Here is a 14169-nt window from a genome sequence, read left to right on the forward strand (position 1 = left end):
GGACCTCCCTGTAACGGATCCAGCCGTGTTGCCGTTGCTGCGGGGGGGGGGGGGGCCCGTTGCCGTTGATGCCGGGAGGGGGGCCGTTGCTGTTTAAAAACATGGCAAGGTGAATTGTCCTCCTTCAACGGGCCCCCCTCACATTTTCGGGCCCTAGGCACATGCCTATTGGGCGTATTGATTAATCCGGTCCTGTGCATTGGTTATATGTAGATTTCTGAGGCGTGATGTAAGTACGACGTGCGTATGTCGTTCGCGCAAATGTCTCTTGTTTTATTGTCTTGTGCTGTGATTGTTTTGTGCACGATTATGTCACGCTCAGTTATCCTGAACGTGATTGTAGTTGTGCGCATTTGTGTTGCATGCATTTTTGTTTGTGCGTATTTGACTGCGTGCATTTGTCTTGCACGGATTTGACTTGCCACCCAGTGGACCCTAGCATCTCAATGGTCTCAAGCCCTCGATCCCTTATACCGACAGATCACAGAAAGGGTGGTAGATACATGGAACAGTCTCCCGGTAGAGGTGGTGGAGACAGAGACTGCGTCTGATTGCAAGAAAGCTTGAGATAGGCATGTGGTATCTCTTAGAGAGAGGAAGAGATAATGGTTACTGTAGATGAACAGACTGAATGGGCCATTTGGCCTTTATTTGCCATCATGTTTCTAAGTACAAGCCATTATAGCTGCTTCCAGAAAATCTTCTACTCCACAGTGCTATCAACATAAGTTAACATGCATCAATTAATGGTGTAATCTCCATTAGCAAGATACTAACTCCTCTTCACTTCCTTCAGTGTTGGACTATCCTCTCCATGTATCCAATTCCGGACTTAAGACTACTTCAGTCAGACTTCACCTCAGTGCTATTAGTACATTCCATGTCAACAATAAACCTCTGGCCACTCATCCGCTTGTTTCTCAGTTTATTAAAGGACCTCCACTCAAGCCATCTCTAGTTGTCTGTGATCTTAATGTAGTCTTAGCCAGTCTGATTAAGCCACCATTTGAACCACTGGCATCTACTCATCCTAAGTTTCTTACTTGGAAAGTGATCTTCTTGATCTCTATCACTTCCACTCATCGAGTGAGTGAACTTCAAGCATTGGTTTCTGACCCACTATACAAAGTATCTCATCATGATAACTTGGTTCTCAGGACCCATCCTAAATTCCTCCCAAAAGTAGTCATGGAATTTCACATGGATAAATCCATTGTGCTACCAGTTTTTTTCCCAAAGCCTAATTTTCATCCTTGAGAAACAGCTCTACACACTTTAGACTGTAGGCATGCCTTGGCTTACTATATACAAAAGACTAAACCACACAGGACTTCACCTGAACTGTTCATCTCTTTTGATCCTAACAGATTGGACCGACCTGTAACCAACATGTTGTTCCCAGCCTGTATTTACTTCTGCTATGCTCAGGCTGGGCTGCAGCTTGAGGGACATGTTACAGCACACAAGATCTGAGCTATGGCAGCTTCAGTATCTTTCTTATGGTCCACTCCCATTGATGATATTTGCAAAGCAGCTAATTGGTCCTCAATTCACATTCTCATCTCACTACTCACTAGAATCCTATTCCAGATGAGATGGGTGTTTCAGCTAAGCAGTATTACAGAATTAATTTTCATCTTAATGGCCAACTCTCCCTCCATCCCTTTTCAATAAGCTAGAGAGTCCCACATGAGAGAATATGTTGCCTGCTTGCCCAAGGATAAATCACAGTTACTTGTTGTAACAGGTGTTATCCGGAGGCAACAAGCAGTAATTCTCACACCCCACTGGATGGCTTCTTAGCTTGCTTACAGAACAGAGGTACCATTAAATTACATTAGAGATTTCTATTCCACCATTACCTTGTGGTTCAAGGTGGATTACAAAAGAGTTATAGAAGGTGGAGTACAAAAGATGATATCTGATCATTTCCAGGAAATAATAGAGAGGAGATCAGGTAATTTTGGGGAGTTGGGAAGTTAGTGGGAAAAAGGAAGGAATTTGTGGAATTAAGAGTTTTTCAGGAATTTCTTGAAGAGTATAGTTTTAATTTTTTTTATGAACATCTTGTAGTCTGGGGTTGTTATCAGCAGATTGGAGATTTGGCTGTCTAGTTTTGCAGCTTGAGTGGTTAGGAGGCCATCATATAGTTTTTTACGTTTAACTTATTTGATTGGAGGGTGTATGAATGGAGTGTGAGTTTTCCTGTGCCTGGTTGAGGTGATTTGGATGAGGCAGTTGTTCAGATAGGTTGGGCTGTCTCCATTTATAGTTTTAAATAGTAGGCAGTAGAATTTAAATTGTATTCTTGCCAGAATTGGAAGCCAATGTGAGTTGAGGTATGCTTCTGTGATGTGGCCGTGTTTCCTCAATGAGTAGATGAGTCGCAGAGCTGTGTTTTGAATTGTTTGTAATTGTTTTGTCATTGTTGCAGGGCAGGGGAGATAGAGGATGTTGCAATAGTCTAGTAGGCTTGGGATTATGGGTTTTACTATGAGTTGAAATTATGTTTTCTCGAAGAATTTTTGGACTTGTCTTAGGTTTCTCATAATTGCGAATGATTTCTGTATTGTTTTATTTGTGGTTACATGCTGCAGCAACTGTCTATCGTCATTCCTAGTAGTTTTAGGGTGGTTTTGAATGGGGTAATTGATTGAATTGATTTCTATATTGATTAAGGTAGGGGCTTTGTTGTTTTCGAGGAGGATGAATTTTGTTTTGTCTAGGTTCAGTTTCATTTTTTGATCTTTCATCCAAGTCATAACTGTTTCTAGTGTTTGTTTTAATGTGTCTGTCATAGAGGGCTTTGATTGATCAAAAGGTAAGAGAATGGTAATGTCTTCAGCATAGCTATAGGAAGTTATGCCTAGTTTGTCCAGGCAGGTACTGAGGGAGACAGTATAGAGATTGAAGAAAGTAGGGGATAGAGGAGATCCTTGGGGTACACTACAGAGATTGGACCAAGGTTCTGATTTTTCTTTATCCGATTTTACTCTGTAGGTTCTAGATTTTAGGAATCCTTCAAACCATGAATATACTTTATCTGTGATACCTATTGAATCCAAAATTTGCAGTAGGATGTTATGGTCCACTAGGTCAAATGCTGCGGTCAGGTCCAGTTGTATGAGCAGAATTTTTTTTCCTGAGTTGAGGTGTTGTCTGGCTGTGTCAGTAAGGGAGCTTAGTAATGTCTCTGTGCTGAAGTTGGTTCTGAAGCCAGATTGCATTGGGAGGAGTATGTTGTAGTCTTCTAGATAGTTGATGAGGAGTTTGGCTACTAGTCTTTCTGTTAGTTTGGCATATAGAGGTATTGAGGCAATGGGTCTGTAGTGGGATGGTTGATCTATTGGACCTTTAGGGTCTTTTAGGATCGGGGTGACGATGATTTTGCTGAGGTCAGTTGGGAAGAGGCCATCTGAGCATGGTTTGTATCCATTGTAGGAGTAGAGCTTGGAATTTTGTGCTTTTAGGAGATATGGTGGGCAGTGGTTGAGGTCACAAGATACATGGTCGTACTTTTTGTAGAGTTTGTTGAATTCGGACCATTGTATATTGGGGAAGTGGGACCAGGTTCTGTCTGCTGCAGTTGATTCTTTTTCTCTGGGATGTATTGTGAATTCAATTAGGTAGGTTGGGGTATCATTGAGGATAGTTCTAGCATTTGTAATTTTGTTCTTGAAGTGTTCTGCTAAGAGGGTAGCTGGGGGGGTTATTGTTAGTAGTCAGGTAGGGTTTGGTGTCAGTTAGATCTTTTAATATTTGAAATTGTTTTTTGGTGTCTTGGGTTTCTATGCCTATTAGATTGGTGTAGTGTGCTTTTCTCTTATCCTTTAATTGTAGTTTTTATTGTTTGTTAATTTTTTTCCAGGCGGTTTTCATATGATCGAGGTTGGTTTTTCTCCATTTTCTTTCTAGTCGTCTACATTGTCTTTTGAGTAGGAGTAGTTCATTGTCAAACCATTGGTTTGATTGTCTACTGGTTCTAGTTTTGGTTTTTATTGGTGCTAGTTCATCAAGGATGTTAGTGCTCAGTTTGCCCCATTGTAAAATGAAATCATAGGGGTTGCAGTCCTGAATTGTTTTGTCTATTTTAGTCCAGAATTCGGTGGGCTCGATGTGTTTGCGTGAGGTGTATGTTACTTTTTTGGATTTTGGTATGGTTTTGTTTTTGGTCCAGTTGATATTGAAGGAGTATGTGTAGTGGTCTGACCAGAGGGATCGGGACCAAGTTCCATATTAATTTATATATGAATTTTTGGTAGAGATGGTTGATGGGTCATGAAAGCTGCAATGTCTAGTTGGTGATCTTTCTCATGAGTGGTTTGTGGGTTTAAAATTTGGAAAGATAAGGCATTGATAAATGATAGAAAGTTGTCTACTTGTTTGGATGATTGGTCTTCAAGGTGTAGGTTTAGATCTGCTAGGATTAGGTTTTAGGCTGCTGTTAGTGAGCTTTGGTATATGAAGTTTTCAAATTCAAGTCTTACTGTGGTCCAGTTTTCTGGTGTTATGTACAAGAGCATGCAGTTTAGTGAGTTTTTTATTGTGGTGCATGAGAGTTGGCAGGCTAGAAGGTCCATGTATGGGGTGGATATTTTTTTCAAGTATATTTAGGGTTAGGGAGTCTTTGATTAAGATTACTAATCCTCCTCCTCTTTTTTCTCTCTGCAGACCACTGTTATTTTGTATCCCTGAGGGCAGACTTGTTATTCTAGGATCTGTGTCTGATGTTAGCCAGGTTTTTGTGAGGAAGAGGCAGACCAGGTTTTCATTCTTTATCCAGTTTTTTTATATGTTCTGTTTTTGGGCCTAAGTCTCTGATGTTTAAGTGTGGTGATCTCTGATAGTTTGAGTCGTTTTAGGATGTCGGGTGGGAAGGCACTTGCGCATGAATGGTGCGAGCAGTCATGAAATTTCTAAAAGCTTAAAGTGGCAATCTTCTTTTATCACTGTTCATGAAGTCACATGTGAGAATATCTGCCTGCTTTCCGGATAACACCTATTACAATAATTAACTGTGCTATATTTATTATACCTGAAGCTTATTGTGGTTTACAGTTAGGCACAATAAGTATTTCACTGTTCATGAAGAGCTCAGCATTTAAATTAGAGTTGTAGGGGAATATAGACCTGGGTGCTCTGGTTTATAGTCTACTGCACAGACCATTCGCCTGCCCCTCTGCTCTGCAAGGATGTCTGGCCATGTCTGTAAAAATGCTTCCAAACAGACATCCTTATCCCTGGTTTTTCTAGCATTCATAATTTGGAAATCTCAGTCTGTAAAATAACTGTTCATTGTGGTTTGGGGGGGACATTATGAGCAAGACACCTAATTCTGACTTGAATGTCCTTTCAAAAATATCCCTCTTAGTATTTCCATAGTTGCCACACTTTGAAAGTATAGAATATGGTATGTAGATAAGTGAAACAACCTCTATTTTAATACATTCTTAACTATTTTTAGACAGTAGAATGTGAAAAATGTTGAAAGGTCTGAAGACTTTACAATGCATTGTAGACGTATTCTGAATTTACTAAAATTGAATATATATTTCACAGAACTCTGATATGCAAATCGAAATTAGTCATTTATAGAACAATTTTCCTGACACTGTTTTTGACAAATTGAAATTTAATTTACTTTGAGTTCTGTTTAAATACCCTAGTACTTACATTTAGATTTCCATATTTTAATACAGATGCAGTTCTGGAAAAGATTAAGCAGAATGGCTATGTAATAGAGATGCAGAAAGAGTTAACGCTTACAAAAGATCAAACACATGAATTTTATAAACAGCATGAAGAACAAGATTTTTTTCCAGCCTTTGTAGAACACATGACAAGGTACAACTTGGTTACCTCTTATCATATATGTAGTACTTATTTTTTAATAATAATTTAAAGTACTGTATATTTTGGGAACAACCTTGAACAGAAAATGGATGAGACAAAATAATAGAAGAAACCCGAAGTTCATCCCAATCCAAAATAAATCAAAATTACATCTAGAAAAATATATACATTCCAAACATAAAGTTCACCATATGAGGGATTCAAGAAATTGAGGAGATACATAAAGCAATCAACACTAGTACAGAAGAAAGATGATTCTTACTGAGAAGACCAAATAAATTTCATTGCAGGCTTTATGCTGGAGACCCCTCCACTGGAAGAACTGAAGTGCTAGAAACATCATGAAATAGATTCTCTCTTAGGAACACCAACTGAGAGGGCTCATAAGTATAAGAAATGTTTGTGTTTCATCATACATTTACAGGGAAACTTTTATGAAAAGGTTATACCTAGTTGTAAATTCAGATGAATTATTAGAAAATGCTTATTCTGTGTAACTTTAACAACATTAGGAAAAATAAAATTTTTCTGATTTAAAAATGACTTGTCATGATACTGAAAAAAACTCTAAAACAAATTCTGATCTAGATCCAGGGCAAATATCACTAATATAGTCAGTCAGAGGTCTTATCAAGAAATCTGTTAAATTCAAGTTATCCTCATTAGATGGAGGAAAGAACATCTTTTTTCACTTTTGAGTCTCTCTCCTTTTAAATGAAGGTATATAATATACCCTCACTACAGTGGAATAGCTTGAAATGGCACCCTCAAAATTTCAATTAAATGATGCTTAAATATAATGTATTTACCTGAGTATGAAAGAAAGTAGCAAACGTGTTGAAACAAGTCTGTGCATGTTATGACATGTCTTAGGGTTACTCATGCACAGTTGCGGCTTGTTGCGAGTCTACCATCCCAAGAGACAGGAGGTCAGGAGAGTCCTCATACAAATCAAATAAGAAACTGCTAGATTTGGAGCACCGTTCAGTGATAGAATTTCTCACAAAAGAAGGGAAAAAGCCAAAGGAGATCCATCAACACATGACTTCAGTTTATGGTGAGTCTACCTCATCATTCTACAAAAGTAAAAATTTGGAGCAAGCAGTTTAAATGGGGTAGAGATTCCATTGAAGATGACCCTCACACTGGATGACCTGTGGAAGCAACTTCCACAGAAATGTGCAAGGAAGTTGAGGATTTAATTTTGTCAGACAGATGAATTAAAGTTTCCCAAATAGTTTCAAGTTTATTTAAGGCTTGATATACCAAACATCACATGTATCTGGACGGTTTACAAATAGCTGAATAAATGGGCATCTCAGCAGGAAATCCTAAACCAAACCCAACAAGAGGTGAAGACCTTTGAGAAGGCACTAGCCCAGTGTTCTTCAACCGCCAGTCCTTAGACCAGTGCCGGTACGCAGAAAATTCTTGCCGGTCCACGCAGGGCCAGCGAGATCGAGCTGCAATTTCCTGCCAGTCCACGCAGGGCCGGCAAGATTGATGAGCTGCAATTTCCTGCCAGTCCGCACAGGGCCAGCGAGATCATGGGGAGCCTGCGACAGTGGCTTTCTCCCCTCCCAGCAGCTCTCGGTACTTGCCAGTGCAGCAATTCACTAAAGCAGCCTTGGGGCTTTTGCTGAGTCACGGCCGCCTCTAATGATGCAACTTCCTCTTTTCTCAGAGCCTGCGTGACCCATCAAAGTACCCAAGACTGCCTTAGTGAATCGCTATGCTGGCAAGTACTGAGAGCTGCTGGGAGGGGAGAAAGCCACTGTTGGAGGCTGGGAAGTTGCTGGACAAGGGGAATAAAAGGGACTGCTACTGGACCTGGAGGGAAGGAGGAGAGATGCTACTGGGAGGGGAGGAGGGAAAGGAGTCTGGGAAGCTGCTGGACAAGGGGAAAAAAAGGGACAGCTGCTACTGGACCTGGAGGGAGGGAGATGGAGAGATGCTGCTGGGAAGGGAGGAGGGAAAGAAGTCTGGAAAGCTGCTGGACAAGGGAAAATAAATGGACAGCTGCTATTGGACCTGGAGGGAAGGAGAAGGAGAGATGCTGCTGGGAGGGGAGGAGGGAAAGTAAAGGGAAGAGAGTTACTGCTGGACAGGAGGAAGAGGGAAGGGAGAAGGAAAAAAGGAAGGAAACATCTGGCAGGGAGATTAGAGGAGGGAAAGGGGAGAGACAGGAATGAGAAAGTAGTGAGATTGATGATGGGAAGGGGTCAGCAGAGAGGGACAAAGATGCTAAATCTGTGTAGGAAAGATAAAAATAAAGAGAGTGAAGCTGGAATGAATCATGTAAAAAGGAGAGAGGGGGGCGCAGGCTGAATCAAGAGGGGCATAGAAAGAAGACAGATACCATATGGAAGGGGGAGAGGGCAGACAATGGATGGAAGGGGCAGATGCTGGATTGAAGAGACAGAGAGGGCAGACGCTGGAAGGAAGAGAGTGAAAAGAAGATGAAAGCAGAAACCAGAGATAACAAAAGGTAGAAAAAATAATTTTATTTCTATTTTGTGATTAGAATATATCATATTTGAAATATATATCCTGCTAGAGCTGGTGTTAGACATAACTGGGGACTGCAAAGCCCAGACAGTGCTTCTTTAGCTTCCAGCTGGCATAGGGTTTTCTCTGACCAGGGGGCAGTTGCCCTAGTTGCACTCCTCTAACACTATTCCTGTCATGTGTGACTGCGGTATTCTGTTAGCATATTTCTGTTTAGCATTCTGTAATTATTTGGCTTATTCCATTTTCTTGATAGTAGAGGGGGGATATATGTAAAGGGGAGGGGAGACAGGAATTATGTTGTTCCTTGCTCTGTATTATTTGTATTTATAAAATGACAATTGTACAGAATATTGTTTCTTTTTATACTTTAATAAAATACAATCAATATAAAATCATAACTGAGACTTTTATGGATGGGATCAGATGGTTTGCGGGGGACCGAGCTCACGGAGACAGGGCGGGAACGTTTTTTTAAAATTTCAGTCCTAGTAGTTTGCAGGTCCACAAAATAATTATTTTATTTCTGCCGGTCCATAGGTGTAAAAAGGTTGAAGAACACTGCTCTAGCCCAAGTTACTGATCTGCTCTCATGGCTGGAAAAGCAGGGGGGCGGGAGGGAGCCAAGTACATCAGGTAGAACTTTAAAAAAGTATGGAGACCCTGACTGAGAAATGGAAAACAAAAGAGGTGGAAACAGGCAAGTGGTTAAAGCAAATTTAAAGCCTTAATATCCAGTTAGAACAGCGGTCTCAAACACGCGGCCCACGGGCCGCTTGCAGCTCCCCAGGGACTATTTTGCAGCCCGCAATCTGTCCTCGACTAAAGCAGGGGTCTCCAATCTACTTCCCTTCCAACTGCCCTCCCCCAAGCCACCGCAATCGGGGAACAGGCCAGCGCCCGAGGTCTTACCTCTCCCTGCTTATCTTCCCCAGCTTGGAGCCGACCAATTCTCGCCACCCGACATCAATTCTAACGTCAGGGAGGAAGTTCCGGGCCAGCCAATCGCTGCCTGCCTGGCCCGAAAGTTCCTCCCCGACGTTAGAATTGACGTCAGGTGGCAAGAATTGGTCGGCCCCGCGCTGGAGAAGATAAGCAGGGAGAGTTAAGACCTCGGCGCGACCTGTTCCCTGATTGCGGCGGTGGCGGCCTGTTCCCCGATTGCGGCGGTGGAGGCCTGTTCCCCAATAGTAGTGGCTTGGGGGAGGGCAGGGAGAAGTAAAGAAAGAAAGGGGGGACAGGGAGACAGAAAGAAAGAAGGGAGACGAGACACAGACAGAAAGAGGCATGGAGACAGAAAGAGAAAGAAAGAAGGGGGCAGGATGAAAGAAATAAAAAGTTGAGGGAGGGAAGGAGACAGATGCCAGACCAGGGGAAAGGAAGGAGGGAGAGAAAGGAAAGAAAGAGATGTCAGACCATAGAAATAGGGACAGAAGAAGAGAGAGATAGAAGGGAAGGTAAGACATGGAAACGTAGATTTTGAAAAGAATGCAGAAAAATTGAATATTAAGTTAATGCGAAAGATGGATGCAAGGCAGAAAGTGAAGATGGAGAGAAAACCAGTCAAAGGACAAGAAGACCCTGGAAATATAGTTAAATGCACAGAAAAATAAAGTCACCGGACAACAAAGGTAGGGAAAATGATTTTATTTTCAATATAATGATTGAAATGTGTCAGTTTTGAGAAAGGAAAGATATTAAACTTTAAATGTGAGGGCTGCAGAAAAAATAGGGTACTTGGAGGGCCGCAGAAAAAATAGTTAATGATAATTTTGCATAAAGTAAAACTCTTTATAGTTTATAAATCTTTCCTTTAACTGGAAAGATTTATAAACTATAAAGAGTTTTACCTCATGCAAAGTTGTCATTTCTTTAATAAGACATTAACTATTTTTTCTGCAGCCCTCCAAGTACCTACAAATCCAAAATGTGGCCCCACTAAGGGTTCGAGTTTGAGACCACTGAGTTAGAACTATATAAATCCCAGTTAAGGAAAATGGAAGGTACCTTGAAAGAAGTAGGCCACGGGATGAAAGATTTACAAGCCCAGATTGGGAACACAAAGCATTTGGAGGTAGAAGCATCTGAGGCTATAGCAGCCCTAGCCCAGAGGGTGCAAACCCTGGAAGAAGGGGGTTGTGGGGAAAGCCCAGAGAATGAGGAGGTAGAAAAGTATCTGGTATTGCAGTGGCCGGATGATTTCTGTGACCCTGTCCCTAACTTGTGTATTCCTGAAAGGAAGAACAGGAATTGGAGACGTCATTAGATGTTTTGTTCGGGATCTCGGAGAACATGGGGAGATCCCTAGGCTCACAGAGTAGCCAGCTCTTAAGTGGGGGGAATTGTGACAATCCCAGTGCTAGCGCTGGCATAATCCCAAGGAAATGCAGCATTAATAACTCCCGTTCCCTAACCAGAAAAGCTGACTAAGTCAGTAGCCATATTCAGGAGTCAGCCACACACAAAGTACACCACAGGAAATGTTTATTTCTGAACTAACAAGGTTTACTGCTTTTAAAGAGAAGCCTGTTACTTTAAGGCAGTCCTTGAGAAAGCAGTATAGAGCAGGGGTGTCAAAAGCCCTCCTCGAGGGCCGCAATCCAGTCGGGTTTTCTGGATTTCCCTAATGACTATGCATGAGATCTATTTGCATGCACTGCTTTCATTGTATGCTAATAGATCTCATACATATTCATTGGGGAAATCCAGAAAACACGATTGGATTGCGGCCCTCGAGGAGGAACTTTGACACCCCTGGTGTAGAGAGCCAGGCTTTACAGTTTTAGAGAGCCAGATCCCCTCCCCCGCTAACCCAAGCATAAAGTGCAGGGCTTGGAACAGTAAAGGGAGGAGCAGGTGGAAGCTGGAGCCAAGGGAGTAGAACAGTGCCCTTCTGAGCCATGGTTGGGCCAAGAAGTAGAAATGTCTGAGGAAGGACTGGCTTTACCCCAAACCTCCAGGGAACAACTAGTTTGGGAAGCAATGGACACCACCTGTGGGCCAGAGGAGGCCAGGATTTTCCCTGAATTTATGGAGGTGGGTCTATGAAATGTTTAAACCTCTGAACTGTATGTTGGGGGGGGGGGGGGTTCTTTGCCTGTTTGAGCTGGACTGGGAAGCAGAAGCTGTTTTTTGGGGAGTTGGGTTTTTTTTTTTTTTTTCTTTTCCCCTAAGAAAGAACTAAGAATTAAAACTGAAGAAACCTGAGGTAAAGGCAGAAGTATTGAGGTCACTCTGCCTGTCAGTGTTTGGAGGTTTTTCTTTTACTGCATTTTCTAGCTGTGAGGTTTTTTTCAGAGGGGTTTTTTTTCCCTCCTGCTCAGGTTGGCAGTAATCTCAGCCAGGTGTGAGCTATTTGTACTGTGGGTCTGGGAAGAGGTTTTGAGTGCCATAACGTCAGACCAAGAAGATTGGCATTTTTTATTTTTTTTTTTTGGGGGGGGGGGGTGCCTGAATTCTAATGTGAAACTTTTCTCTCTCTTGTGTAAGCCAGAACACATTCACCTCTTCCCAAAGAAGGAAAAGGGAGTTTTTGAAGTACTTACCTGTATGAAGTACTTACCTGTAGGAAGCCATCACAGTGCCTGATTAAACCTCAGTGACCACCTGCAGAGCAAGCAGTTACAACCCCAGTGGTGAAGTTTACTATTTTTAATCTTTCTGCTTGTCCTCATATGATTCACTTTAGTGTATACTGCATCTCTAGCCTATAATGGAACTGTCCTAGTAGAATATTCTTGTTTGAAAAGTATTTTTGATTTTCATAAACTATGATTTGGTTCTTTTGTGTTTGACAATAGCCTGGCCAGTCTGACCTAAGCCCAGTGAATGGGCTAAATAAAAATTATTTATTTTCACTGACTGTTTTGTGTGGTGGTGATTTTTGGCTACTTCAGCTAGTACACCTGATGTCCCCAGGTAAACCTGGGCCAGAGTTCATTCTTTTTTTTTTAAATGAAAGCTTTTATTGAAAAATATACATAAGTATACAGCAGTGATACACAGCTTCAGCAAAGCACAAAGGAAAAATCAACAGTGCAGACAACAAATTAAACAGTAGTTATAGCCCCAACATGTCGAAAACCAACCACAAATCCAGCAAAACCACAGCAAAATCCCTCCTCCCACCCCCCCAGGGATAAAGCACAATGCACACACCGCCCTTTTGGGTAAGGATCTCCCAACCTCACCTTCAAAAACAGTTATCATAAGGTCTCGTCCTGTCCCACACTCCCAATTAAACATCCAATCCAACTCCCCCCTCCCACCAATCCCTATAGAAGCCCGAAATCTACGCCAAATATGAGCATAGCCATGATGTTTGCCATGTCGTAAAGCCGTTAACTGATAAAGGAGCTGCCAGGTAATTAAGCGCTGTTCCACCATATGCCAAGTGGGGGAGTGCCCCTGATTCCACAAAGATGCTAGGGCCAACCGGGCAGCAGTGAAGGCTAACTTACAAAATAAAGAGTCACCCCAATCAAGATCCAAATGGTGCCAAAATAACAGGGCATGTCTCCAGTCCACCGGAACCTGCACAGTGAGAATCCAGGAAACTCGAGAGAACACCTCAATCCAGAAACTGCTTACCCTCCCACAATACCACCACATATGCATATAGGTTCCCACCTCCCCACATCCCCTCCAACAAGAAGCACTCGTCCCCCCACGCCATCGAGCCAGAACCTGAGGAGTATAATACCACCAGAATAGAACTTTATACCCATTTTCAACCACCAATGCTGCAATGCCCGCCAAAGCAACTTCTCTCCAGATGTCGCCCCAAGTATCTAAAGAGATAGCTGATTCCCAATCCCCTTCCCAAGCCAACATATAAGGCAAGGGCCGAGCCCCCCGACTATTAAGACACCGATATATAGCAGACAAAGCACCCTTCCGGAGAGTCGGGCCCAGCAACAACTCAAAGGGGGTCTTACCCGCCCGTAAGTCCCGTAGGGCCCCCGAGGCCCGCAAGTAGTGAACAGCCTGTAAGTAGGGAAACAGATCCCGAGCCAGAAGATCATAACGGCCCTGTAGTTCAGCAAAAGGCCTAATACTGCCCAAGAGTTGATCCCACAATTGACCCACACACACCAAGCCATGAGACTCCCACCTAGCAAACACACCCTCTCCCGACCAGGCTCAAAGGCCACATTATGACGCAGCGGCATATACCAAGAATGGCGCTTACCCAGCAACAAACTTCTCCGGGTCATATTCCAGACCCGCAGGGCTGTATCTACTGAGGATAGGACTCGCTCGGGCCAAATCCTCTCAGGCACTCAGGGCCGATGCAACAGGGGCACCCCAGCGGACATGCGTTGTTCAAGCTCCACCCACGGCTTCGGGTCTTGCGCTTGCCACTCCAACAGGGCTCGCAACTGTGCAGCCTGATAATATTTCACCACATTAGGGACAGCCAAACCCCCATCGCTCCTACCCAAGCACATAACCGACCTACTCACACGAGGCCTCCGACCGGCCCAAATAAAAGCAAAAATGTGCTGCTGCACCCCCTCCAATACGCGCCTATTCACCCAGAGAGGCAACACCTGGAATAAGAACAGAAGACGAGGCAAAATCATCATTTTCACTATTTCCACCCGTGGCCAGAGTTCATTCTTAAAGGGTTACCTCATTTCCAGGGTAGCACGTCAGGATCCAAGTTTGGTCCCCACCAGCGCCCTCTGCTGTCCTGACCAGAGGTGTGGTGGGCGACGTTATTCAGACATCCTAAAATGCTGTTCTTTTACATATGAAAAACAACAAGAAAATCCAACACAATCTGCAGTGAAGAGGGTACAGCAC

General features: G+C 42.9%; 1 protein-coding gene across 6 annotated transcripts in view; it reads left to right on the forward strand.

Annotated features, from left to right (window-relative positions):
- The window catches only part of NME8 (NME/NM23 family member 8), a 548390-nt gene that overhangs the window by 411670 nt on the left and 122551 nt on the right, over positions 1-14169 (forward strand). For all 6 annotated transcript variants that reach the window (XM_033930225.1, XM_033930226.1, XM_033930230.1 and 3 more), the window contains one exon: positions 5700-5844. In XM_033930225.1, the coding sequence (XP_033786116.1) occupies positions 5700-5844 (145 nt within the window). The remainder of the gene's footprint in view (positions 1-5699; positions 5845-14169) is intronic.

Source organism: Geotrypetes seraphini, chromosome 2 (assembly GCF_902459505.1).
Source record: "Geotrypetes seraphini chromosome 2, aGeoSer1.1, whole genome shotgun sequence".
NCBI lineage: Eukaryota > Metazoa > Chordata > Amphibia > Gymnophiona > Dermophiidae > Geotrypetes > Geotrypetes seraphini.